At 57.5% G+C, this 27,909-nt stretch overlaps 1 protein-coding gene across 2 annotated transcripts in view; it reads left to right on the top strand.

Annotated features, from left to right (window-relative positions):
• Positions 1-2,728: 2,728 nt before the first annotated feature.
• NSG1 (neuronal vesicle trafficking associated 1) overlaps positions 2,729-27,909 on the top strand; it is a 31,658-nt gene continuing 6,477 nt past the window's right edge. For both annotated transcript variants that reach the window (XM_046656620.1, XM_046656621.1), the window contains exons 1-4: positions 2,729-2,830; positions 3,210-3,364; positions 6,907-7,023; positions 24,903-25,013. In XM_046656620.1, the coding sequence (XP_046512576.1) occupies positions 3,236-3,364; positions 6,907-7,023; positions 24,903-25,013 (357 nt within the window). In that variant the 5' untranslated portion in view covers positions 2,729-2,830; positions 3,210-3,235. The remainder of the gene's footprint in view (positions 2,831-3,209; positions 3,365-6,906; positions 7,024-24,902; positions 25,014-27,909) is intronic.

A 27,909-nucleotide genomic window follows, 5' to 3' on the forward strand; every position in this document is an offset into this window, starting at 1 on the left:
CAGCTGCTGGCTGCCCAGTGGAGGGCGGATGGGGGCGAGGTTACCACAATCACCTGAGCAGCGGGGGTCTGTCCCTGGCATCGGGAACCCAGGACCAGCCCTTAAAGGGTCATTTAGGAAAACGAAACCCACAGCAGCCCCCCTGCGCTGCACCTGGGGTTATGGGCTGTTGGTGCCAGGATGAAACTGGAGTCCAGAGGGGGGCCAGGGCCTGTTGATCCTACTGTTCGCATGTTGCAGAGACATCTTAAATCTGTCCCACCACCACCATCACAGCTTCAGTCGTCCCCACTTCTGTGACCTCGCCAATCTAATCTCTTGCCAAGACCCAGCCCCTCCCAGAACCATCTGCAACCTCCTGAGTTCCCCAGATTGCTGCCCCCTTGCAGGCTCAGTGCCTGTCGCGAGCTCAGTGGTGGCTCCCAAAATATGGCCACATCCCCAGGACCTGCGACTCTTTCCTTATTGGCCAAAGACGTGATTAAACTACGGATTCTGAGAGGAGACGCTGCCCGCTGTCCGCTCCCCTGTGCCTCAGCCCTCCCCCGTGGACTTCACACTTTAGCTACAGTCTCCTGTCCCGCAGCCTCCTGGCAGTGGAGGTGGCCACTCCCTCTGCTGGGCCCACTGCTCCACCCAAAAACTTGCCATTCTCATCCCTCCCCCTTCCCTCCCGCATAAGCTCCTGGCCAGAGGGCTGTGTCCCGTGCATTTGCATTGCCTCTGCCTTCACAGGGCGCAGCTGGGCACCCACACAGAGGACCCCGCCCAGATGGAGGCCGCAAGGGGCCAATGCCCGGCACCAGTCCAGTTGCAGGACGGCCCGAACGAGAAGGCAAGCAGCACCGTGACCGTCCACTGCTGTCTCTGGTGCAATCAGGGGTACTTCTTGTCTCTGTCCTCCTCAGGTGAGAGAGACTTTGAGGGAGAGAGGGGTCCACACGGGGTCCAGGACAGCCCACCCTGCAGCTCCCTGTGTGGGATTCTGACTGCAGAGTGTATGCGTATGTGCGGCCTGTGTTGGGGTCTGTAAATTGCTGGCGCCTGAGATGGGGACAAAGCCACTCCCTCGCTGAAGCCTCAGGGTTTCTCCTGACCCGAGTTCAGTCTGGCCGGCACGTAGTGGCTTCGAACCACTCTTTCTCGGCTGCTGCACGAAGTGTCCAGGCGTCGGGGAGGAGAACCCAGAGGGTGCATGTAAGAACCTGGAACCACACACACACATCATGTCACTGCATCAGCCCTGAGGGTCAAAGGGCCTTGGCCAGAAAGATGCTGGTGGTGGCCACAGGCCTGTGGCAGGGGCCAGCTCCCGGGACACCTGCCCTCCCTGGGCTGTCACGGGTAGTGTCTGCCAAGATCCTGGGCCCTGCCCGCTGCCCTGTGGTCAAAGGCCCGCTCAGACCTGCTGGGGACCCGGGGCCAATTAAGAGGACTCCAGTCACCTCATCTGTGAAAGGGGTGGGGCCCTCCTGGGGATTTGAGAATCAGGGCCTCAGGGCTGAGTTCCTGGGCTGGGCCCCAGGCTCTGGGCACAGGCAGGCAGTGGCTGTTCCAGCTACCTGCTTGTATTCCCCGGGGTTCTCTGAGGGGCCAGTCTCTCAGGGTTCTCAGTTGGCTGATGGATAAGGCCTGGCCTCCAGCCATCAGCCAGGCAATGGAGGACCCGGGCCAAAGGCTGCGAACGGAAGGCTTCGGAGGACACCGACGCTGGGCCCCAGCAGGGCCCTGAGCGCACAGGTTCCCCGGGCAGGCCCGGGTGCTCCAGGAGCGCCTTCCTCCCGCCCCTGCTGTTGCCGCCCCCTGCAGGTTTTCATCTGGGGAGTCCCGCAGCGGGAGCTGGCTCGGTCTGTAAAATGAGGGCCCAATCTGGGCAGGTGCGACAGAGACCGCTCACGGAGGCAGCTAGTCAGGCTAGGACCCCCTCCTTCATTCCCGGCCGTCCCTTCCCGGCACCAGGACTGTCGAGGCTGCGGCTGCAGCGAGGGGACCCCAGCCTTCCCTTCCCGCAGACCAGAGACGCCTTTCCCCTCCCTCCAACGCAGCGCGCGGAGCGCTCTCCTCGCCCTGAACACCTCCCCCTCCAGCTACCCCGGGGCGTCCCCCCGACCCCGGGCACCACCGAAAATCTCCCCCCTCCACTCCCATCCGTGCCTCCTTTACACAGGGACGCGCTCTCTTTTTGTTGTTCCCTCCTCAACCCAGCCACGCACTAAGGGAACACGCCGGTCCCTGCCATCGCCCACTGGCCCCTGGAACCCTACCCCCAAAACCTTTCACCATCCTTCAGGACCCCCAGGTGGGCGCGGCCGCGGGCGAGGCACCCTCCCCCTACTTCGGGGGATCGCTCCATTCATAGGATCCCCTCCCCTTTCTCGCTTCGAATCGCCGTGCGCCCAGGCCGCCGCCCCAGGATTGCGCAGCCCGCACCCCTCTTTCTGCGACCCCCCCGCCTCCCGCCCTGGGGTGCCCTCCGAGCCTCCATCGGGGGCGCCCTCCTATCTCCCCCGCTTTTCGCCCCCACCAGCTCGGGGCGGCGCGGGGTCCCGAGGGAGCGCTCCCGGGCGCCCGCCCCGCGCTCCTTTGTGCGGCCCGGCGGGCGCTGCGTCAAGGCGGAGGCGCTGCCGCCGCCACACGCGCACACTCACCGGCGCACAATTAACCCCCGGGAGCGGCAGGGAGGGAGGCGGCGGCGGGAGGAGGGAGCGGCCGCGAGCCCAATCGCTCGGCTCCCCGCCCCGGCCCGCGCGGCGCCGCCTCCGCCATTGCTGCGAGCAGGCGCGGGCGGCGCGGAGGCTCGGAGCGCAGAGCTGCCGGAGCGGGGCGTCGGGTGAGTGCCGGCCGGCGCGGGGCCGCCGGGCCCCGAGGCTCGACCCTGCCCGCCGGGGAGCGGGCTCTGGGGCCGCGCGTCCCCCCGGGGGGAGGCACGGGGCTCTCCGGGCGCAGCGGCGCCAGGGCGAGGGACGCGTCTAGACGGGCTGGGCAGGGGCGGCGCCCCCTCCCCGGCCGCGGTGCGCCCCTGCGCCGGGCGCCTTTGTCCAGAGGGACGAGGGTCTACAAATGCAGAGCACCCCGCCCCCCTCGGGCCGTGACCTCCGCGTCCTCACGACCCCTCCGCGGAGACGAGGCGGGGGCCGGCGAGCTCGCGGACGCCGGGTCGGCGGGTGGGTCCGGCTCGCAGTGACTCCCGCCCGGCCCTCCCTCCGCAGGCGGCAGCTTCGGGTCTCCCGGAACGATGGTGAAGTTGGGGAACAATTTCGCGGAGAAGGGCACCAAGCAGCCGCTGCTGGAGGATGGCTTCGACACCATCCCCCTGATGACGCCCCTCGATGTCAATCAGCTGCAGTTTCCGCCCCCGGATAAGGTGAGAGGCCCCCCCCGCACCCCTGTACCCCCGTGCTGCCGGGCGCGCACCCCCAAATCTCGGGCGGCGGCCGCAACAAAAGAAACGCGCCGCGTGCGCTGGGACGCGAAGTGGGGGCGGGCTCGGGCGGCGGGAGGAAGCCCCCGGAGGGCGACGTCCCTGCGCGCGACTCTGGATCGCGCGTGGGGGCGCCTTGCCTTACATGACAGCTTCGTCCTGACAATGGAAGGCGGTCGGGGAAAGGTCCCTTCTTGATTTTCGTGGGAGTCTTGTCGGAGAGAGGTCCCCGTCCCCCCAGCTGCCTCCCCCAGCTCTGCCCCTGCCTATGGTACCAGGGTGTCTGGGCCTGGGGTGAGCGCAGGGGCGGCGCAGCCTTTCCAGGTGCTGCCGTTTCAGCCCCTTTGCCCCACTGCGGTGGGGAGGCCCCTCTCCTTCCCAGAAGGACCCTCTTTAGGGGCCGATTCCCTCCTTACCCTGCCCGCCGCCCCTCCCAGACGGCAGGGCGGACGCTGCTCTCATATCGCCCCCTTCGCCTCTTTGTTCCTTTTGTGAAATCTCCAAAGAAGTGCTCTGCGCGCGCGATATTAGTGTGACTGGGGACAGCCATTCATCCATCACCCTTTCCCCAAAGTGGGGTGGGTTTTTTTTTTTTGCTAAATTTAAAGGATCCTCTCTTTTCTTGAATACATCATCCAATCAAGTAGTTTCTGTCCGTTAAGGATAATATTTTCAAGTGTCAACGCTCAACAAGGTAAATACGATGTTTAGAAGTCTGGACGGTTGGATTGTACATCTCGAACCTGAAATAGGAGCGCAGCGTCCGTGCTGACGGCCTTGCTGCTGCTTCGAACCGCCCGGCCGCGAGGGGGCGCACTCGACTTACTGTCCCCTAAGCCCCGCAGGGAGGTGCTGACTCAGGGCTTTGTATTTGATGCTGGTGATTGCTGGCCACAGGGCGGGCGTGCGGGTGGGGGAATGTCCCTGCGGAGGGCCCCTCTCTTCTGGAGGATTCCTTCATTCCCACGGTGGGCCCGTTTGAGTGGTTTTGATCCCCCCACTCTGCTGTGTTTTGGGTGGGTGGGGGCGGGGCAGGAGCGAGGCTGGCGGCAGGTGCTTGCCTTCTGGGGAAGGGGCTCAGCAGGTCGCACGTGTGCCCCCGGGCCCCAGTGGGGCCGCTCCGGACGCTGGCGGTCCTGCAGAGGCTGTGCGGAGAGCCAGGGCTCCGTGGGCCCCGGCCCGGCTCCCCTTCCCTGTCTGGGCACAGACTTGCCCGGGGAGCCCAGCCGGCCGGCTGCCCCTCCTTCCCCTCCCGCGTGGGCCCCTCAGCTGAGAGAGAGCCCAGGAGGGCCTGGCCTGAGATAGCACCTCTGTTAGGTGATTCCCCCGGCTCAGCTGAGCTGCCTCTTTTGCCCTCAGCCTGTTCCATTCCAGAACTGTCCGGCACACAGCTGGCTTATGTCACGGAGGATTCAGGCAGGGATGAAGCCCCAGCCAGCCAGTCGGGCCTCAGGAGTAGCCTAGGCAGCTCAGAGAGGTGATGAGTCTCACATCCCTGGGTGTATTCAAACAGAAGGGCAACGGGCAGCGATGCTCTGGAGATGAGAATCCTTGTAGGGACCAGTGTGTGGGCTAGAAGATTTCTGGGGTCACAGATGACAAAACTGACTCTCAAAGAGTTTACGGGACGTGGCCAAGGTCACTGGGCTGAAGGCCACCGTTCTCCAGCATGCAGGCAGAAGCTTCTGGCAGGGCCTCTTGCTCTGCCCAGCTTGGGGCCAGACATCTCTCACACGAGACCTCTTAACCTGAACAGCGGTAGCATGTTGCTCACAGCCAGGGGTCAGAGAGGCGATGTCGCCTGTCCCAGGTGACACGGTGTTTGAGAGCAGATAGCTGTTAGGGTTGTAAACAGAATCTGTCCTGAGACTGTGTCCCGAGTGACGGTGGCCCCAGAGCTGGCAGCACTGTCAGGGCCTGTCTTCCCTGACCTGTGTGGATGCTTACCGTGCGCCAGGCCCTCGTCTGTGTGCTTTACGGGTTTCATCTGTGAATGCGCTGACGTTGTGAGGGTGACGACCATCGTTACCCCATTTTGCAGATGTGGAAATGGGAGCACAGAGAGTTTAAGGGACTTGCCCAAGGTCACCTCGCCTGTTAGTGGCAGATGCAGATTGAATCCAGGCCGGCGGGACACTGACTGGTCCCCCCTGGGCTCATGGAGTCCCCCTCCTCAGCGGAGCCCGGGGAGACAGGCTTTGCCCCCATTTCACAGGCAAGGACACTGAGGTTCCGAGTGGCCAAGTGTGTGCTCAAGGTCACAGCTGGTCAGGTACGCTTGGGACTTGAGGACGGATGGCAGAGTGATGTCCAAGTGCTGCCTCAAGAGACGGGCTCGTCCTGGGGTGGGCACCCAGCTGTCACATCCTCCGTCTCCATGGAGAAGGTCACTCAAGACGAGAGTGTGGTTTCAGGGTACCTGGCCCTTGGGATCCTTTTTCAGTGGCACCTGGCATGGGCCACTTTCTCCCCCAATTCTTCCTCACCGAGATTGGCTCTGGGGTCACCGCTTGGTCTGAGAGCCCCTCCAGCTGCCTGCCCGGGGCCGGCCCTCCTGACTCGCTGAGTTTCCTTGTTCCATCCTGGGTCCCAGTGTCACAGAGGAGCAGATATCTCCCCCAAAACTCTGGGTCCCCAGTGAAAGGGACGTTGTCACCTGGGAGGAAGAGCAGGAGTGTGGCTGGTTCTCCAGTCGGCAGCCACCTCCTGGCTCCTGCTCTGGGGCATGGGCTTTGCGAATGGGAGCCTTGTAACCCCTCGACCCTCTCCTGAGCCCCTGCCGGCCGGTGGGGACAGAGTAGACAGACCTCGGCCACAGGGAGTGATGAGGGCAGTGCCGGTAGAGAGAGGGCGAGGCTGAAGGGCAGGGCTGGACGGGTTTCCTGGTTGGGAAAACGCCTCCCGCTTCCCAGCAGACAGTGGGGGCAGTAAGAGCAGGGAGACCCTCCTGGGGAGAGAGGGGCATGGTGAGGTGGAGACATGCTGACCCGAGACCGGTGTCTGTGAAGGCGGACGGCCCACTCCTTCCTAGTCCTGGAGGGAAGCCGGGCGCTTGAATCTCCTCCTGCTCTGCCATTGAGGCAGAGAGAGACCAGTGCCAACCCAACGCGTCCTCCCCACCTGGGCCGGCGAGCATGCTCGGTGGTGGAGGGAGCACTGTGTTTGGAGTCAGGAGTCCAGCTGACTCCTCTTAGCCCGGCCACCTATTAGCTGTGTGGCTTTGGCCAATGAGCTTAACTTCTCTGTGCCTCAGTTATCACATTTCCCTGTGGAGGGGGCTGCTATCAGGATTATTAACGGGTAACTTCTCTGCAAGTCCTGGCACAGAGATTTCCAGTAAGTGGCAGCTGTTCTCATTCTTTCTGTGAAATCCTTCCTGGCCTGGTGGGGACTGAACACCAGAGTTCCCACCCCATCCTCTTTGGGCGATGTGCCTGACACATCTGGCCGTACCACTGACATTTTTCTTCTGTCTCCTGGCCAAGGTGGTCGTGAAGACTAAGACCGAATATGAACCTGACCGCAAGAAAGGCAAAGCGCGGGCTCCCAAGATAGCCGAGTTCACCGTCAGCATCACCGAGGGCGTCACCGAGAGGTTTAAGGTGAGTGGCCCTGGAGGTGGGGGAGATGCTGCCTTGGGCCCCAGGAGGTGGCCACCAGCTGCAGAGATGACCGTGGAGCAACAGGGACAGGATCCCAACTGGGCAAAATGCACCTTGTGGTTTTTAAAATTTCACTTTTTCTTCATCTTCCAAAATGATCACATACTGCTTAGTGTTAACACGGAAAACCCACATCTAAACTTTCTTTAGACAAAGGTTATACACGTATGAAAAATCCTTTACTAAACGTTACAGTCTGTGGCAGTTCAGGAAGGAAGCAGACACAGAAGGGTGTGGTGTTGTGCCTACTGTGTGCAGGACACGGTGCTGAGCCCCGGGCTTGGCTAGCTCCTCTGAGCGACCCTCCCTGGGAGGTCACACTGGCAGGATAACCCATTTTGCAGATGGGAAGTTGAGGCACAGAGCAGTCCCGGCGATAGGTGGCAGGGCCAGGATGCAGAGCCCCTGCGTTCAGCCTCTGTCCTTCGCCCCCAGACACGGCACGTGGCCAGTGCGTTCTGCACACGGTTGCTGGAGGCGCTCACTTTGGGGAGGAGAGCCTTGCTCTGGATGGTTCTTCAGGGAGAAGCAGCTGCTGAAAGGGGTGGGGTCCAGCCAGGTCTAGGGGCGGAGCCCTCCCCACAGTCTGGTGGCCTCTGAGCATGGGAGGCTGTGTTGGTTGAGGAGCAGGTTAGGTTGTTGATCTTCTGGAAACATCCTTTGGGAAACACGAGAGACAGTGATCTGGGAGACACCAGTGGTCTCCAGGCCTCGAAGAGGGGCCCTGGCTGGCTCCCCGGGGCCCCACGTGGATGGGTGCACAGGCGCCCGCACACCCACACCCCCTGCGGTTTGTAGAGCGCCTCTGCACGGTGCCCTAATCCATCTCCATGACAACCTGGGGACCGGCTGATAGGCGGACGTGAAGCTGGGACAGGTGAGGTGGCTTTGCGGGGTGACAGGGGAGCCTGGGGTAACCTGCCTGTTACTCCCCCCCTCGCGCCCATGCTCCACGCCACCTCACTGGGCCGCAGGAAACTGTGAGGGCCTGCGTGGCCAGCGGGTCCTGCCCGGGGTGCCGTCTCCTGTGTCGGTGGGGCGTTCACTGTGTTAGCCCTCCCGGCACGCTGCCCCGAGAGCTGGGCACGATCAGGGTAACCCGTTTCACAGACGGGGAAGTTGAGGCCCAGTGGGGTCTGCACCTGAGCTCTCTGCTAGGGTGGAAGGAGGCGGGGCGGTCTGAGAGGCTCTGCCAGAGGCTGCTGACCTGGCAGTTCACACCTTTGTGAGGTTCTTGGCCGGGACCAGGTCGGTGGCCCCGAGGTCAGCATCTCTCTCCCGCCGTGGCCAGCCAGCTGTGCAGGTGTCTCACGTGCTGCCACTCCCAGACCTGGCTGGCCCACGCCCTGGCCTTGCCCCCTGCTGCAGCAGAAGTGCCCTCAATTTCCAGGTCACGGTCCCCGTCACTCCGCTGGCCGATCCCTGAGTGTGTCTGCGTCTCTCACCCCTGACTGGACCTCGCGTCTCCCAGCCCCGGCATTTAGGTCCCCACAGAGCGGGGCGCAGTGTGCCACTTGAACTGTCCCTTCCTCTGTTGAGTGTCTGTGGTGTGCCGGGCCCTGTCCCCCAGCTCCGGTGTCCGTGTGCGCTTTTCCCGCACACTCACCTGATGCAGGTCCCCAGGTCCCTTGTTTAAGGCATGGGTGACGCACATCGGCCACCAGGGCCCTCGGCAGCCACAGCTGAGCCTCTGTATGGTTCCCTGGCTCCCGCTGCCCAGAACCTGAGGCTTAGAAGGTCTGTGCCCGTCTGAGGGGACGGGCTGTGGTGGCAGAACCTGCCTCATCTCTGCTGTCACCTCCTGGGGACGTCTGGGAAGGTGATGTATGCAGTAGGCACTCCATAGCTCCCTGCATCGCAGCGAGCCCATCTCCCCAGGCTTACACAGGCCTGGCGTGTCCATGTACTTAGCATCTGTGGCCCCCTTGACATTCACAACCACCCCCAAGGGGGTGTGCTGGCCCCTTTGACAGATGACGCTGTTGAGTCCCAGGTGGTCACCAGGGGGCTGGTGCCCCCGGGGCCCGTGCCTTTCCACCACACCTCCTGCCGTACACACCTCCCCCCAGCCCCACCTTCCAGCTCCCAGACCCCTTTCCCCTTCCATCTCCTTCCAGTGCCAGCTCAGGTATCACCTCCTCCAGGAAGCCTCCGGGGATTAACCCCACCCTGCTGGTGTTTCACTGCCCTGTGTACGGAGGCAGTACCTGTGTCTCCCAGTCATGGAGTGCTCCCATGAGCCAGACATGGGGCCAAGCTTGTTGAGTTGGTTATCTCATTTAATCCTCATAAAAACCTCATGAAGTATGCACTGTTATTACCTCCATTTTACAGTTGAGGGGAAATCAATACAGAGAGCCTGAACCCAGCAGCCGGCTCTTGGGCTGGGGTCACGTGGCTTCTCCTGGAGACCGGGTCTGCGTGGGGCGCTCTAAGTCCAGGTGCCCCTCGTACTGTGGGAGTGTCTGCTCCCAAGAATCCTTTTCCTTTGATCTGAAACCCTTCCCGGTGACTGCCGCCCTGTGGCCTGCGATCTAGCCCCTTGGACGCAAGTCCCCCGCTTCCCAGCAGCCTTCAGGTATGCGGCAGGCCCACGCACCCTGAGGCCTCCGCAGTGGAAGCACCACTTTTCTCTCGTCCCTTCCTTTGTATCACAGTGTCCAGGCTCCCCTACCCCCAGCGCCCTCCTCTGGGGGCAGCTCTTGGCCCGTACTTCTCTTCGGGGGTGAGGCCTGTGACCAGGTGTCCCGGCGAGGTCCAGTGGGGTGGCATTTGGAGGAAAGGCCCCTCAACCTGAGTGAGTGACCTGGGAGGGAAGCAGGGCCTAGCAGCGCCCTGAGACCAGGTCGGGCAGAAGGGAGGGCGCGGGGACTCCTGGCACAGATGGCTCTTGGTCCTCAGCCCCGCTGCGCTAGGCACGGTGAGGGCTCCATCATGCTGCCTCCTCTCCAGGGCTGAAGTCATCCGCAGGAGTGGCCTGATGGGCAGTCCGTGACTGTGCTGCTAGCCTGGATGGAGTGGGACCAGTGAGGTTTCCAGGGTCTGCCTGCAGGCCCCTCGCTGGCTGAGCAACTTCAGTGCCAGCTCCTGATGGAGCCCTCTCTCTGGGCCATGCCTAGGTGTAAGCCCTTGACAGATGGCAGTCGTAAGTTCTCACCCAGTTGGGCGAGGGACATGGCCAAGGTCACACAGTCAGTCAGTGAACAGCAGAGCGGGCTGTGAGGCCAGGAGGCCTGTAGGCCAGACTCGCACAGCAGAACAACCTGCTTTCTGCAGGTGCCCCCTGCTTTTGTTCCAGGCCCTTCTGGAAAGGGCAGGAGGTTTCCCCAGCTCCCTGAGCACCGCTGTGGGGTCTGCTGAGAGGCATTCTCCACAGCACTGTGCATCCCACGGGGTCTGGGGCTGCCTGCATCACAGTCACCGGAAGGTCCATTTTCATAGAGGAGCCCTGCACCCTGGGAATAGGCACTGTAACAAGCTCTCTAGATGGTTCTAATGTCTGCTGAGTTTGCGACCCTTTATGGGTGGGAGCGCGTTCCAGCCCCTGGGCCGGGTAGGCTCAGGAGGCCTGGCACCTTTTGGAAATGCTAAGATTGCCTGCCCTTCTGGAATGTTCTCTGGGCCTTTCATTGCCTGGTTATGTTTCTAGCATCTGAATGCACACACAGTGAAGCGTGCAGCTGGTCAAGGGTTGGGGCTCTTCCTGAAAACTGGGAAGCGTGTGCTAAGAGGACGTGCTTGAGATGAATGTGTGATGAGAGCAGGATCCTCCCCCTGGCCCGGGCCTGGGGTCAGTCACAGCTTCAGCTGTGACAGAACATCTTCCTCATCCTGTTGGTGGCCGAGCAGCTTCCACGTGGCTCCCCAGCCCAGCCACCTCCTCGGTTCTTTTCATCCCTGTGTGTGAAACGCAGAATGAGATTGTGCCTTTCAGCTGTGGAAGCAACAAGTCAATAACGCGTCCTCCTTTTGTCTCTAATCTGTGCAGTTCAGGAGCCGCGTGCTGGCTGCTCTGCGCCTCGTCTCTGCCTACCTTTGGATGGCATCCTTGAGACGAGATGTCTTTTTGGATGTTACTTTATGATTATCGCTCGGGGATTAATCTCTTGGCTGCGAGGTTGCTAGGCTGGTTGCTAGGTAACCGCTGGCTGGGGAGGGATCGGTGGACTCCGCCACCCTGGGACTGCAGCATGAATCACCCAGTGGCGGCCAAAAGTCTAGGCTTCCGAGGAGGTTCGTGTCGACGAGGAAAGCGGCCGTTTAATTAATTAGAGGTGTATTTATGCCTAGAACAAACACGGCTGAGATGTTTCTCAAATGCGCTAAAGCTAAACGTTTTTTTAATTTCGCCTTCCCCGCTCGCCCGTGCAGAGCGGCTTGTCAGGGTGCTGCTGCCTGAAGCTCTCCCTGATCCTGGAAGGCAGAGGGGTGGTAATTGGGCGACTGAAGGAAGGTTCCAGCGGGCTCTCCCGAGCCCTTCGTGCCTCTGGCTGTGGGCACAGAGAGCTGCTGACATCTCGGAGATCTGCAGCCCTCTCTGTGAGTTAAGGGTTTCGGCGAGCCAACCGCACCCCGTGAGCTGGTGCCACGTTGCCTTCAGGGCTTTACGAGGTGCCAGGGTCAGCCCCAAATGCGAGTGAACGTCTGTCCTGGCCAGCACAGGGCAGGGAGAAGGTCCTAAAGGGGACACCAAGTTTGTCTGAATGGTCCCCATTGTTGGCAGTCGATGCTGCAGTGGGGGTGTCCCCTTGCATCCTGTTACAAAGGATTCGGTGGGTGGTTTGAATCCTTTTCTCATATCCTTAATGACCTTGAGCTTCCTGTGCGCCCGTCTGTTTCCCACACTCTCCAGTAATCCCCTGGTGTGTTTCAAGATGCATTTGTTAAATATTTATGACCGGTGACACCATTTCCTTGGCATCCAGCGGTGGGGGAGGTCTTCCCGTGGTGGCACTAGAGGTCCTATAAATGCCTTTGGATGCCCCGTAACCTGCAGCCGAGCATCTTGCGGGTTTCGGCAGCCCGGATCTGCGGTCACAGAGCCCATGGTTTTCTGGCCCAGCTGCAGAGTGGGGGCTTCATCCAGAGCCGGATCATCAGTGGGTTGAGTCATCTTAGGGGTGGTGTCTGTGTGTTCACTTTTGTGTGGGTAACCTAAAATATTTGGTGCTGTAAACACCCGAAGATGTCAGGATTCATCTTATTTTTCCAAGATATTTTTGTTTTTTTACTGCATTACTCAGCAGAAATGCACATTCCGTTTCCCTCCTGCTGAGGGTGGAGGACGGAACGGAGCAAGAATAACCCAGCCGCCCTCAACGCACGGCCTGCTTGGCGCCGAGCTTCATGACTGTCATTCCTTTCTGTCTTAGTCTTGAAGGCTGATCTTGCTGTCCTGATTTTGTAGGGGGGAATCAAGGTCAGAGAGGTTAAGGAACAGGCTCAAGGTCACCCAGCCAACCAGGGGTGGAAGTAGGATGCGGGCCCACAGCCATCTGACTCCAAGCCCCCCAGGCTCTGTCTTCCACATCAGCAGCTGTGTGGGATCCGCCGGGTGACTGTCGCCTGCTGCAGACGTCCTAGTTGCCACCCAAGCTGGGCAGTGACCCCCAGGAGGCCCCCAGCAGGAGAGGAGGCCCCAGGCCAGAAAGAGCAGATGGGGACACAGCAAATTCAAATGACGCTTGAGCCCCTCACCTATGAAATGGGTGATTACTAATTCCCAACTCACGGTGACCGTGTAGAGAACTGGGACAGCGACCAGGGCCTTGTAAGTTGAGTGGCCACATAACTTATGGCCCAGATGGGGGGACACTTCTGAGGACAGTGGACACTGCACGTTTGGGCTGCTGGGGCAGTAACCATCAGCCAGGACTGTCCCAAGTATCTGGGACGTGGTCCCCTCTTTATAAACTCCTTAAACAGTTCATCCCAGGACCCGCATCCCATTTGTTACCCGTTCCTGGCTGTTCTTTCCAGAAAACTCCGCTCGGATCCCTCTGCCTCTGGGTAGGGCTGCTCTGGCTCGGACTCACTGTCTCTTTAGGACCCCGCCACAGCCTGGGCGACCCCGTCTTCACGGTTCATCCACGTGGTCACGTGTGTCAGTACGCTGTTCCTTTTTATGGCTGAGTAATATTCCATCGTAGGGCTATGCCCCCTTCATCTCCCGGTGGACAGTGAGTGGTTTCCGCTTTCTGGCTGATGGGAACAGTGCTGCAGGAACATTCGGGGACAGGGTTTTGTTTGAACACCTGTTTTCAGGTCTTTGGGGTCTACACCTAGGAGCAGGATTAGAGTCATGACAATTCCGTGTTGAACATACTCAGGAACTGCTGTTTCCCACAGTGGCTACGCCATTTTGCATTCCCGCCAGCAACATACAAGGCTTCCCGTTCCTCCACACCCTCACCAACAGCTGCTCTTGTTTATTTTGTTATCGTAGCCGTCCTAGTGGGCATCAAGTGGTATCTGATTGTGGTTTGGATTTGCGTTTCCCTGGTGGCTGATAACGCCCAGCGTCTGTTCCTGTGCCTGTTGGCCATTTGTGTATCTTCTTTGGAGAGATGTCTGTTCAAGTTCTTTCCCATTTTTAATTGGGTTGTTTGTCTTTCTGTTGTTGAATTGTCAGAGTTCTTTATATATTCTGGACACCAGATCCTCATCAGATATATCAATTGCAGATATTTTCTACCGTTTTGTGGGGTGTCTTTTCTCTCTCTTGGTAGTGTTCTTTAAAGCACAAAATTTTTTAATTTTGGTAAGGTACAATTTATTTTTTCTTTTGTTCCTTGTGCTTTTGGTGTCATATCTAAGACACCATTCCCCAATCCAAGGTGGTGAGATCACCTCTGTGTATTCTAAGAGTTTTATGGCATTAGCTTTTCTATTTAGGTCTTTGTTCCATATTGAGTTAACTTTTGTATATGATGTGAGGTAAGGGTCTGCCTTCATTCCTTTGCAGGCAGACATCCAGTTGTCCCAGCCCCATTTGTTGAAGAGACAGTTCTTGCCCCATTCAGTGGTCTTGGCCCCCTTGTCAGTTGACCATGGGCGCAGTTTTATGTGTAGACTCTGTTCTGTTCCATTGATTTACATGGCTGTCCTTATGCCGGCACCACACTGTTTGGATTACCGTAGCTTTGTAGCAAGTTTTGAAACGGGGAAGGGTGAGTCCTCCAACTTATTCTTCCTTTTCAAGATTCCTTGCATCCTATTGAGGATCCCTTGCAATTTCCATCTCTGCACAAAGGCTGTCGGGATTCTGACGGGGACTGCACTGGATCTGTCAGTCAGTTTGGGGGGTCTTCCAGTCCAGGAACACAGGCCGTCTTCCCGTTGGTTTGGGTCTCTGGTAACTTCTTTCAGCAGTTTTACAGGTCGCAGTGTACACCTTCTTTCACGTTCACTGTCGGCAGTAAACGACAGCGGTATGAGCAATGCGTGTGACCATCACGGTGCAGATCACAGGTGGGATCGCATCGCCCTGCCGTTGTCGCCAAGACCTGCGGAAGTGTCTGCTCGCATTGTCCCTTTGAAGTTGCAGTCTTGTTTGGGGTATTAATAGAGAAGCGCATATTTCGTTACCTCACAAAGCTATATTTTTGCAATATTTTCATACTACTATTTCAGTATCATTGGTTTCCTTTGTGATCCTAGGTAGAGAGTTTGATGTATTTAAAGCACGATTCTGAGAAGCATTTTGGCTTCACCTGGCTGCCACAGAGGTCACTGGTAAAAACAGTAGAAACCCTGCAGCAGGCCCTCCCCCACCCACACCGCCCCCACCCACGGCCCCTCACAGCCCACTGCCCATGGCAGTAGGGGCAGGGCCGCCCAGGGCCCCGGCAGGGCACACGCCCGAGGACGCGTGGCAGCAGTAGCTCTAATCCCGCCCCGTCGTCTCTGCTGGAGAGCCTTACTGGCAGCTGCACGAAAGTGATGTCAATCTACAGATAGTGTAGATTCTGCCCTCACACACACACACACACACACACACACACACACGCTCTCTCACACACGTAAATCAGTGGCAAACATCTGTCCTGCAGCCAACTGGCGACACCTCCCAGTGCTGTGAGAAATGCTAATTTGTCACTAGCGGCAGCCGCCTGCTGGGATCCTGCAATGCCCAGGAACTGTCTGGGTTCCCACTTCTTGGTGCGGCATGCAGGGACCTTTGCCACCCGGCTCGTGTCCCCTCCTGCAGGACGCGTGGTGCTCCAGCCACACCGAGCACATCGCGTCCTTTGATGCCTCCCGGCTTTGGCACGACCCGTGTCGCTGTGAGAGCACCTTCCCTGCGCTTCCCTGGTGAGCTCCTCCTCAAGACCCGACACTGCGTCCTGGAAGCTTCTCAACCGCAGTTAGGGGGCCCCCTTGGCAGGCCCTTCCCTTCCGCAGGCCTCACCCTGCCTCGTGAGGAGCTCACACCACTTGGCAGAGACCAGGGCTGCCGCTGCTGGGCCAAGGACACTCCAAAGTGGCTGCGGCCAGCTCTCCTGAGAACGTCTGCCGGCCATCGTGGGTTCCAGAGACGGAAGAAGGTGGGGCCTTGGGGCCGAGGCACTTTTGCCTTTGTGGGCCCTTCCTCCTAATAAAAAAGAATGACATTATCTTATGACTGCCTCGGTCTAAAGATGAATATAATCCAGGCTGGATTCATTATTACATGCTCATTATTATATTGTTTCTTCTTTTTTGGTTTTTAAACAAAATTAAAAACCATTTTCTTGAGCTCTACAAGCATCGTGGGCCCAGCAGTGGGCTTGGGGTGCCTAACAGAGACGTCGGCCCTGCTCCTAGGGAGATACCCTTCTCCCACCCAAGGCACTCCTGGGCTTCGTCCCTGGCCTCCAGGGCCACAGCCCACCCTGGAGAGTCCAGGTGTGGGGTCAGGCACTGTCATCACCCAGGCTCTCTGGGCTCCAGGGCCTGTGGAGGGCAGAGGTGCCCTGGGGCCTGCCTCCTTCCCATGCGCGGTCATTTGCTTAATAAAACCCAGAGCAGTGGCGCCTCTGCGCACTGAATTTCTGTTCCCTTTGAGGTGTAGGTCCTCGGGTCGGCTCCGGTGACGCTGAGGGCTGCTCTGTAGGACGCACTGGGAGAGGGGCTGCCTGCCACCTGGCTCCACTTGCCCACTGGCTCGCTAGGCACTGGGAGGCGCCGCTTCAGCCTGTGGGGAGGCGGCTCGAGGAACTGAGCCAGTCTCTGGGGGCTGCTGGAACAAAGGACCACCCCCTGGCTGTCTCCTCTCGCAGTTCTGGAGGTCAGGAGTCCTCACAGCCTCACGGGGCCCAATCAAGGTGTCTACAGGGCTGGCTCACTCTGGGGGCCCTGGGGCAGCAGGCTTCCTTGCTTTTTTCAGCTTCTAGAGCCACAGTCCTCACATTCCTTGGCTCGTGGCCCCTTCTTCCATCTTCACTGCCTGCAGCACAGCATCTTCCAATCTCTCTCTGCTCCATCTTCTCATCGCTTTCTCCTCGGTAGTAGAATCTTTTCCCATATAAGGTGACACGCACAGGCTCCAGAGATTAGGACCTGGGTACATCTGGGAGACATTATTCAGCCAACCCAGGTGGCTTGCCATGGCCTAGTCATCTCCATGTCTGAGCCTCAGTTTCCCCGTTTGTGAAACGCAGTCAGTAACACTGCCTCGCAGGCGCTGTCACAAGGAGTAGACAAGCTTTATTTACGCTGCCTCCCCAGTGCAGGGTGTGGCGGCAGTCTCCGGAGCAGCTGGTACAGTGGTGTTTGGCTTGAGGGTGCAAAGGCTGGGGTGAGAGCAGCCCCCAGGCTCCAGGAGTTCCACGCAGAAGGGGGACCCTCTGTTTAGCCCCATGGTTCTCAGCATGGGCTGCACACAGGCGGTGTCTGGGCAGTTTGCAATAATACCGATGCCTGGCTGTTGCCTCTGACATTCTACTGTCGCTGCTCTGGGCAGGCTCCCAGCCTCGGATCCTTAGAGCCCCTGTCATTCTGATACCCGACCACGGGTGAGCCCCTTCTTTGTGCTCAGGTTGGGTCATTGCCCATGGCTGCTGCTCCTCTTCTGATGGGTACCCTGGGACTCCTAGGACCACCTGGGTGTCCTGTTGGCCTGGATTGAAGGTGTTGCCTTTGCAGTGACAGGGCTTCCATGACATGTGAAGGAAGGTGCTGGATCTGATGGCCTCCGAGCATCTTCCTTGCCCTGATGCTGCAACGCTGTGAGAAGTGGGGTTCCATTGTGCAGCGAGCGCTCGCTGTGTCCCACTGGGGCCCAGCACAGGTCTCCTGCACCCCCCACTGTGAACTTGGGTGCTGGGCCGGCATCCTCTTTTCACAGCTGAGAGGGAAGCAAGCGGCAGGGGCAGATGCTCTTTCTGGAGTCAGTGTGTGTGTTGGCAGAACAGGCCTGGAACCCAGGGCTCTCGACACACGTTGGGCAATGAATGGTGAGTTTGTCTTTTGGCCCAGAGTTTTTGGAATTGGTTGAAAGATGGAGCCGCTGATGTCTCGGGCTCTTCAGAAGCTCATAGTCATGGTGTGTCAATGAGAGAAAGCCTAAAGGATACTCCCAGAGCCTGGAGGAAACAGGCATGTCTGGTTAAGTAATTTCACACCTTGTTCTGGAATATTCCCAGTTGTCTCATGGTGGGGGGTGGGGGTGGTCAGGAAAGTCTCCAAACTGGGCCACAGATTAGGAGACAGTAGATGCTGGCCGATGTGGTGCACACATGTGCTGTTGGTGTCCAGAGAGGCTGGGATGTTCCAGAGCTTTCCTGGAGGCAGCGGGCCTGTCCATGGCTTTGAAGGGTGAGGAGAGCCGGCAGCACAGTCTGGCCGGCTGGGGAAGGAACAAGGATGACGGCGGAGAGAGAACACCTTCAGGAGAGGCGTGCAGACCTGCGCCCCCTGAATCCAGAGCCCTGGGATGAGGGGCTGCATGAGTCTGCTCGGGCTGCTCCCACGGGGGACACCGGTTGAGGGGCACAAACAGCAGAAGTTTACCCTTCCACAGTTCTGGAGGCCAGAAGTCCAAGGTCAAGGTTTTGGCAGGGCCGTGCTTCATCTGAAACCTGCAGCGGAGAATCTTTCCACCTCTTCCTAGTGTCTGGGGGTTGCCGGCCATCTTTGGCTTTCCTTGGCTTGTAGATACAGGACTCCAGTCTTCCGTTGTCTCGTGACCTTCCCCCTGTGTGTGTGTGTCCAAATTTCCACTTTTTATAAAGACATCAGTCATGCTGGATGAGGGCTCACCCTATTGACCTCAACTTAATTTAATCACATCTACAAAGATCCTATTTCCAGATAAGGTCACATTCAGAGGTACCGGGGCTTACGACTTATGTATCATTTTGGGGGGACACAATTGAACCCATAACGGGCCCAGCACGTGGGGCTGACATGCTCTCAAGCCCTTGATGCCTTGTCATTCTCCTGATAAACTGTAAGAGCCTAAGGCATTGTTCCCTCTTCAGAGAGGAGAGATGCAGGTGACCTGCTCAGTCACATAATTGGCAGGTGGCAGAGCCGGGGTCCAATTCTGAGCCAGTTGGGGATCTTTCTGGAAGGGCCCATGGCACTCTCCTCAGGCCATGATAACCACAGGGGGACATCATGCCACAGAGTGAATTGCAGACCCGCACTTCTCTTCCCACCACAGGGTGCTTCCCAGGTCTGAGCAGACTCTGGGGCCCGGGAAAGCCCTGGGGTTTGCCAAGGTGCGGGGAAAGCCGGGGGACAGCCTGCAGGGCAGGGCTTTGCCACACCGGGTGCCTCCTGCTGACTCTCTGTAGATTTCTTTGCCCTCCTCCCTCGGCTATTCCGGGGACTCTCGTGTTCTCATTTCTCGCTTCTGTGAGCTCCTTGGCCATGGGGCCCAGGAATCCCGGATGAAAGGCGCAGGCCGGGTTCCAGGAGGGGAGCCCCGAGGAGGTGGTTCCCCATGGCCCTGCAGAGCTGGGGGCTATTTTTAAACCTAAACAGATGGGGCGCTGTGAACCCAACTCCAACGTGGCGTCCAAATTCAGTGATTTAAGGACGCTCCATGTCTCTGGGACTTGATATCATATTTTTCTTTTTTGTATTGAGATATAATTAGCACATAGCATGACATTAGTTTCAGATGTGCAACATAATGTTTCAGTATTTGTCTTTATTGTGAAGTGATCACCACACTAAGTCTTGTTAACATCTGTGGCCATACATAGTTACAAATTTTTTTTTCTCATGATGAGGCCTTTGAATACCTACTGTCTTAGCAACTTTCTATGCAATAGGGTGTTATTAACTATGGTCACCGTGCTGTACACTACATCCCCGGGACTTATTTATTTTTATTTTATAACTGGAAGTTTGTACCTTTTGACGCTCTTCACCCGTTTCACCCACCCCCCACCCACCGCCTCTGGCAACCACCAATCTGTTCTCTGTGTCTGGGAGCTTGGGTTTTTAAATAGATTCCACATAAAATGAGATCACGTGGTATTTGTCTTTCTCTGTCTGACTTATTTCACTTAGCATAATGCCGTCAAGGTCCATCCATGTTGTTGCAAATGGCAAGATTTCCTTCTTTGTGTGGCTGAGTAATATTCCATTGCATAAATATGCCACATTTTTGTTATCCATTCATCCACCGATGGGCACTTGGGTTCCTTCCATGTCTTGGCTATTGTGGATAATGCTGCAATGAACATAGGGGTGCCTATATTTTTTTGAGTTAATGTTTTCATTTTCTTTGGATGTATTCCTAGAAGTGGGATTGCTGGATCATGTGCTAGTTCTATTTTTAATTTTTTGAGGAACTTCCACACTGTGTTCCATGGTGGCTGCACCAATTTGCATTCCCACCAAGAGTGTACAAGGGTTCCCTTTTCTCTGCATCCTCGCCAACACTTATTTGTTGTCTTTTTGATAACAGCCATCCTAACAGGTGTAATATCTCATTGTGGTTTGATTTGCGTTTCCCTGGTGATTAGTGATGTTGAGCACCTTTTCATGTGCCTGCTGGCCATCTCTGTGTCTTCTCTGAGAAAATGTCAGCTAGATCCTCGGCCCAGTTCTTAATCGGATTGCTTGTTTTTTGCTGTGGAGTTATATAAGTTCGTTATATATTTTGGCTATTAGTGCTTATCAGTCGTATGATGTGCACACCTTGTCTCCTACTCGGTAGGTTGCCTTTCATTTTGTTGTTGGTCTCCTTTACTGTGCAGAAGCTTTTTAGTTTGATATAATCCCACTTGTTGATTTTTCTTGGTGTTGCCTGTGCTTTTAGCGTCAAAGTGAAAAAGTCACCGCCAAGCCCAGTGTCAAGGAGCATACTGCGTATGTCTTCTTCTAGGAGTTTTACGGTCTCAGGTCTTACGTTTAAGTCTTTAATCCATTTTGAGTTAATTTCTGTGTGTGGTGTAAGATGGGGTCCAGTTTCATTCTTCTGCGTGTGGCTGTCCAGTTTTCCCAACATCATTTATTGAAGAGACTTAACTTTCTCCATTCTATGTTCTTGGCTCCTTTGTCATAAATTAATTGACCATATATGTGTGGGTTTATTTCTGGGCTCTTTGTTATGTTCCATTAGTCTGTGTGTCTGTTTCTATGCCAATACCATACTGTTTGGATTCCTATAGCTTTGTAATATAGTTTGAAATCAGAAAGCGTGATGCCTCCAGCTTTGTTCTTATTTCTCAAGATTACTTTAGCTATCTTGGGTCTTTTGTGGCTCCCTACATATTTGAGGATTGTTTGTTCTGTTTCTGTGAAAAATGCCAGTGGAATTTTGAGAGGGGTTGTATTGAATTGCTAGATTGCTTTGGGTAGTATGGGCATTTTAACAACGTCAGTTCTTCCAATCCATGAGTATGGAACATCTTTCCATTTCTTTGTGTAATCTTCAGTTTCTTTCATCAGGGTTTTACAGTTTTCAGTGTACACGTCTTTCACCTTCTTGGTTAAATTTATTCCTAGGTGTTTTATTCTTTTGGATACAATTGTAAATGGTATTGTTTTCTTAATTTCTCTTCCTGATGGTTCGTTATTAGTGTATAGAAATGCAACAGATTTTTGTGTATTAATTTTGTATCCTGCTACTTTACTGAATTCACTTATTCCAACAGTTATTTGGTGGAGTCTTCAGGGTTTTCTATATATAATATCATGTCATCTGTAAATAGTGAAGTTTTACTTCTTCCTTTTTGTTTGGATGCCTTTTATTTCTCTTTCTTGCCTAGTTGCTCTGACGAGGACTTCCAGTACTGTGTTGAATAGAAGTGGTGAGAGCAGGCATCCCTGTGTTGTTCCTGATCTTAGAGGAAAAGCTTCCAGTGTTTTACCATCGAGCGTGATGTTAGCTGCGAGTTTCTCATATATGGCCTTTATCATGTTGAGTTACGTTCCCTCTGTACCCACTTTGTTGAGAGTTTTTATCATAAATGGATGTTGAATTTGTCAAGTGCTTTTTCTCCATATGTGGAAATGATCATAGAATGGTCATCTGTCATTTTGTTAATGTGCTGTATCACAGTGATTGGTTTGTGGATATTGAACCATCCTTGCATCCCTGGAATGAATCCCATTTGATCATGGTGTGTGATCCTTTCACTGTATTGTGGAATTCAGTTTGCTAATATTTTGAGGAAATCATTTCTAACAGGGCCTCTTAATCTGTTGTGTGCCATGGACCTCTTCTTAGAATAATGTTTTCAAATGCCTAAAATAAACTATAAAAGGTTACAAAGGAGGCCAGTTATATTAAATACAGCTCTCCCCACGGAGCACCCTGGGGGAGGCAGCCCTGCTGGCTAGACTGTGGAGAGAGCCCCTGAAGCTGCCCTTGCTGCCCCCAGGGGCCACCAGCAGGTCGATTTGGGTGAGCAGTAGCCGAGGTGATGTGAGGAGAGGAGGCTAGAGTACGACACGGCAGCAGGCGTGAGAGGCTGCATGGCTGGGGCTGAGAGCCCAGCTCTGCATCTGCCAGCTGTGCCATCTGAGTGAGTGAGGGAATGACAGTGGTGACAGCTGCAGCAACAAGAGCAAACGCTTCCTTCCATAGCTATTGCCACGCCCAGGCGCTGTCCCAGCAGTTCTGCCTGGAGTCCTTGGCGGAAGCCGAGTCCTCTCACTGCCGTTGGCGGGCAGGAGCCTGGGCCCAGAGGAGCTGGCTGATGTACTCAGAGTCTGGCTGCAGAGCTGTGCCATAGCCCTGCCCGCCCGCCTCTCCCACGCATTGGCAGGGTTGCTGGTCTTGTTGCAGAGCCCTGCATGTGCTGTGGCTGTTCCCTCTGCTGCCACATGCCCCTAGGGCCACTGCCCCCTCCCCTTCCTGGCAGATTCGAGCTCCTGCAGCATCACCCAGCTCAGCTGCCTCTGCAGTCTCCCTGGGCCAGGTGGTGTGTCCTTGTTGTGTGCTGGAGCCACCACTGAAACCCAGATGGCACCTTCCCCGTGGGTGTTTTGGGCCCTGAGGCAGCCGTGGCTCCATCCTGTTTGTGTCCCCGCGTCAGGCATGGGCTCCGTATGCAATATAGGTTGTCCAGACAGCCTGGAGTGTCTCTGGCCCTTAGAGAGCTGACGGCCCTGAGAGACCAGGTGAGGGGTCACAGGAGGGAAAAGGGGTGGAGGACAAAGACGTTGACAGGGACTGACAGGACTCAGAGATGGGCAGGAAGGGCCTCATCAGAGGTGATAGAGACTTCTTGCAGCCTGGGGTGTGAGGGGCCGTGCCCTGGGCGAGGACACAGAGGGGATGGCGTCGTCCAGGCTGTAGTGAGTGTGAGCTGTGGGCGTGGTGGCGCTTGGAGATGGGGATTCGCAGCTGGGGGGGTGGCATGGCAGGTGGCCTGGGTGGCCATGCAGGGAGAAGGGAGAGAGTGGCAGGCTGGGCCAGCAGACTCTGGGTGCTGCCCCTCATCCTGTCCCGGGGTGTGGCAAGCCAGCCTGCAGTGCAGCAGGGTGAGCTAGAAAGGAGGGCGCCCTGGGTGGGGCCAGCCCTGGCACAGCAGGCTGTCTTGTAGTTTTGAGCTGGCTGGCAGGCTGGCCCTGGCCTGGGTTCCTAGTAGCCAAGACGCAGGCTCAAGGAGGATTCTGGACCCTGGCGATGAAGAGCTGGGCACTGGGGGCAGGGCACAGTGATGAGATGAACGCCCGCTGTAGGACTTATGATGGTTCTTTGTGGGCATCTGCCCAGTGCATTCCCCCTTCACAGCCTCACAGCGCCAGGTAGGTGGGGAACCATTGTCCTGTGTCACAGGTGAGGGGCCTGTGTCTCAGAGAGGTTCAGGGGCTTCCAGGGTCACACAGCCAGTGAGCTGTAGAGCTGCGGGTGGAACTTGGACCTCAGTGCCTATGCCTAAGCTGGGTGCAGAGGGATGCACGGGGCTCCCTAAGGGAGGGAGGAAGGGAGGGTTCCCCAGGGTGACCTCAGAGAGTTCCCAGTGGGGCTGGCATCCTGTCTTCTAGGTGAGCGTGCTGTGCGGTTTATAACACACTCCTCGTGCTCATTTCTCATGTTACCCAGGACCCTGGCCAGAGATGCTGTGTTCCCCTTTCACACATGCGCACTGATGGCTCCGAGAGGCTATATGGGAGCTGAGGCTCCACAGACTGTCCCCTCCCAGAGGGCAGTCTCCACAAGCACACAGATTGGCTTTCTTCACGCTGTATGCCCAGTGCCCAGCACAGTATGGGGGGGACGGAAGGCAGGGGTCCTGAGCCCAGGGCGGGGCTCACTGTGCTCTGCCCGAGGGACTCCTCAGACCAGCAGCCCTCTCTGCAGTCTCAGGAAGCGGCAGAGCTCCCTGCACTTGGTGGCTGCGGGGCTGTGTGTGGCTGGGGAAGGAGCTCACCCCCACTGAGCCCTGGGAGGGAAGGTGGGCAGTGAGTGGTTAACGCGGATGGAGGCCCTGGCCTGGCCCTGTGCCCAGGGCCCTGCTGCTCTGTCTCCTTCCCCCTGCTCGGGAGCCTGAGAGCCATCCCTCTGCTGAGCCCAGTGGGGAGTCTCGCCCCTCCCCGACCTGACCCGCAGCGCCTTTGCTGGCCCTTCTAGCCTCAGGACATGCTCTCGCCCCTGCCAGGTGGCTCCCGGCACCTGGTGAGCATCTACAAGGCCCAGACCCAGTGTCATTTCATCCCCCATGCCCTCCAGCTGGGGCAGGCTCTCCCACCCCTGTGGTCTTCCTGCGTGGTCGCACATCCATCCGCAGACGTGAGCTGAGCACATACTGAGCTGTGTGCTTGGCGTACAGCGCGAAGAAAGCCAAATCCATGTGTTCGTGGGAACTGCCCTCTGGGGAGGGGACACGCTCAAACCGAGTGTGCAGAGGTGAGGGAGCCCAGGAGGGTCTGTCCTTCCCGCTCAGCTGGTCCCAGCTCAACAGGGCCGCTGTCCGTGGGCCACGGCGTCCCAGCACTGCGTACGCGGCTCAGGAGCCATCTAGGGGATTGTTGATAAGCGGGCGGTTGATGTCACCTCGGTGACTGGTGGCAGTCAGACGGGTAGCCTGCACCCACGTCTCAACTGTGTCTGGTGTCCGTGAGGCTTGATCGTATCTGTACCCCGAGTGCTCTCTGCAGGGCCCCAAGTACTAAAAATAGCTAATTTAAAATAAAGGCGACTTATGGACGTGGTGACAAAACGGTACAAAAAGTTGTCCAGTGGAAAGTGCTTTGGCCGCCCTCTCATCCCCAGACACCTTCCAGGATCCGTGTTTTTGTGCCTCCTTCCAGGGACAGTCTCTGCGCACGCTGGTGTGCGTCTGTCTTTGTGCATCTATGTGTATCTGTCTGGCTGCCCCAGCACACGGTCTTCCCAGCCTCCCTGACGTCCCCACCTCTGCCCACAGGTCTCCGTGCTGGTCCTCTTTGCTCTGGCTTTCCTCACCTGTGTCGTCTTCCTGGTTGTCTACAAGGTGTACAAGTATGACCGCGCCTGCCCCGATGGCTTCATCCTCAAGGTAAAGCTCCGCCTCGCCCTGCGACCCTGGCATGCCTTTGCACCTTGCCCTCTCACTTGACCTTGCGGCGCCCCAGGGACAGGCACTAGAGCAGCAGGGGCCCTGAGCTCTGTATCCAAGGCCAGCGATGGGGGTCCTTGTGGAAGGTTCCTGGTGGGAGGCCCTGCGGGGTCAGGGGAGGGAGGCAGAGGGCCAGGGGGCAGGAGGCGTGGTGGGACCTGTAGGAAGGGAGCTGCTGGGACAGGCCCTCCTGTCAGGCAGGCCCAGCTCGGCCACATGAAAGAGGAAGGACATGCCGTGGGGAGGCAGCGGGAAGCTGAGGCGCAGAGAGGGGAGGGCTTGCCCCAGGCCACGTGGATCTGGGACAGGGCTGGGAGCACGACCCACCTCCCAACCACGTGTCCCTTGCCTGCCCTCCCGGCCACGGTGCTGCGTCGCTGGGCTCTCCACACTTGTGGAATGTGCTGTGATGCCTGCAAGTGGCACATAAGCGCACACCCGGGACAACAGGATGAAGTGAAGAAAAGTACACGGAGGCAGAGGAGGGTGAGAAGACGAAGCCAGGAGGAAGGGAACGCACTTGCTGGGATTCCCTTTTCCCTACACGCAGCATCTGGGCCCCACGTTTGGTTGTGAACTTTCCAGAGCCAATGTGAAGAGGAAGTGCGATCGTCTCCAGGATTTGGCACGGCTGAACTCAGAGCAGGAGAGCCCCGGCTATTGGTTCTGAGCATGCGCTCCAACAGGCTGGGGGTGTGAGCTGTCCCTGGGCGGCAGCTGTTTGGGTTTTGCTAACGGGAGACGCAGAGCCGTTCCCCGAGGTGGCAGGCCAGACTGGAAGTCATGGCTCTGGCCTGGCCCTTTCCCTCCTTCCACATGGCGCTGTGCTCAGGGCTGGAACACAGCCAGGAGCCAGTCAGATAAAGACCCCCATCTTCTAGAAGCTCGCCGACATTCTCAAAAGAAACATAAGTCAACTGTACCCTGAGTTAGGAGGTTATAAACACTGAAAAGCAAAGCAGAGCAGCGTCGGGGCTGCAGTTTCTAGAAGGTCAAGTTCTAGCAAGGCTCATAGGAGGCCTGTGAGGGAGCCACGCAGCCACCTGGGGAAGCGCATCCAGGCAGAGGGAAGCCCCCCACCCCTGGGCTGGGGCTGGAAGAGTTTACATCTGTTTGGAGGCTGGAACGACAGCAGGCTTTAAAGGAGGCTGATCCAGAGGGCTGGGGGCTTCGAGGAGGGGAACACATGAGCAGACCCTGGAGGCCAGCAGGGCTGAACCAGGCAGGCTGGGGGAGGAGGACACACAGGTGACAGCAGGATGGGAGAGGGCACGCTGGGAGCCGGCCCAGGTGTGATCTCGCTGGGGGACTGCGAGGCAGTGGAAGATGAACTGGCTATGGCCAGAACAGAGTGCCAGGCAAAGGCCCCTGGAGGAGGGGGAGGTGATGGGGTGGTCACTCGAGTAGCCTGGGGAGGGGACTGGAGGTTGGTAGGGAGCAAGAGGAGGCTGCTGCAGGGGATCAGGGAAGAGAAGAGGGTCTGGACAGGTCTGGGTGCTGGAGATGGAGAGGGGAGACCTATGTGACACTGGAAGAATGACTCTGGGACGCAGGGCAGGGACAAGGGGGGAGGACCTGGCCCAGAGCTGGTTACTCGGGCTGATGTCATGGAGAGGGAGCCAAGATGACACAGGAGCAGTGCCCTGATGGGAACCGGGGTGCAGAGAGGACTGGAAGTCCCCATCCAGACAGACGGCTCACAAGTAACTGAGGCCAGCAGCCCAGCGGGAGGATCCAGTTTCCTTCCCGGCTCATTCTCCTTGGGCCGGGGGCACATTCCCGCATGGGGCACGGGCCAGGCTGAACCTGCGTCCCCCCTGCTGCGGGACAAGTTCTGCTCAATGACCTGGGCCGGGTGGAATCGGGACACGAGGCTCTGCTTCTCGGACTCGCCACAGTGTTGGAGGGAGCAGGTGTCTGCGTGTTGAAAAGGCTCTACAGGGGACTGTGGTGACAGCCAGCCTTGGGACTTGAGCGTCCCTGATAGATTGTTCTGGATCTGTGTCTTTTGGGACTGGCATTTTCCACTGGCATCTACTGGGGGTGTCCTTCCTGGAGAACATAGCTGGGAGGGCCAGGGGCTTGGCTGTATCCGACTGCCCTCAGCTAAAGCTGGAGAAGGGGTGGTGTGAGCACGCACACAAGTCCCCTCCTCCCTCCTTCTTGCGTGTGTGTCGAGTACGTATCACACGCAGACGCTGGGCTCTCTACACAGGGCTCTTACTCTAAGATCTCACCGAATGCTTCCAGAAACCCCATGGGGTAGATACTGTTAGATGCCCATTTACCAGCAGGAAAATGGGGTACAGAGATGTTCTTCATCCTGCCCAAGGGCACGCCCTCTCTTCATTTCTATCTTCAGCCAATATTTATTAAGTGCCTCCTACCGTGCGCCTGGCTGGGTGCTGGGAGCACAGTGTGGGACAGGTCCTGCCCTTGGAGCTTTTATTCTGGTGGAGGACCGGCTGCGAGCAGACACAGATCCTGAGGATGTGGACACCGCTGAGTGTCAGGAAGAGGAGACATAGAGTGACTGTGAAGGCCTGGGGCCACCTCTTCCAGGGGGTTGTCACAGGGCTCATGTGCCTGGGATCTAAAGAGGATGGGCCAGCTCAGCCAAGGGGCCTGGTGAGGACCTGCTGCAGGCCAGGCTTGTGCTGAGGACATAGACGGCTGGGCCTGCTGACCCCAAGGCCCAGAGGGGGCCCCGTGGGAAGGGCTGATGGGCACAGGAGCTTGTGGCATGCAGGCAGGTAGGGGACCCGAGGGCAGGCGCCCCTGCAGGGGCTGTGGAAGAGAGGAAGGCTCCTCCTGTGGGCTGGGGAGGATGCTAGGT

Source organism: Equus quagga, chromosome 3, assembly GCF_021613505.1.
Source record: "Equus quagga isolate Etosha38 chromosome 3, UCLA_HA_Equagga_1.0, whole genome shotgun sequence".
NCBI classification, from domain to species: Eukaryota; Metazoa; Chordata; class Mammalia; order Perissodactyla; family Equidae; genus Equus; species Equus quagga.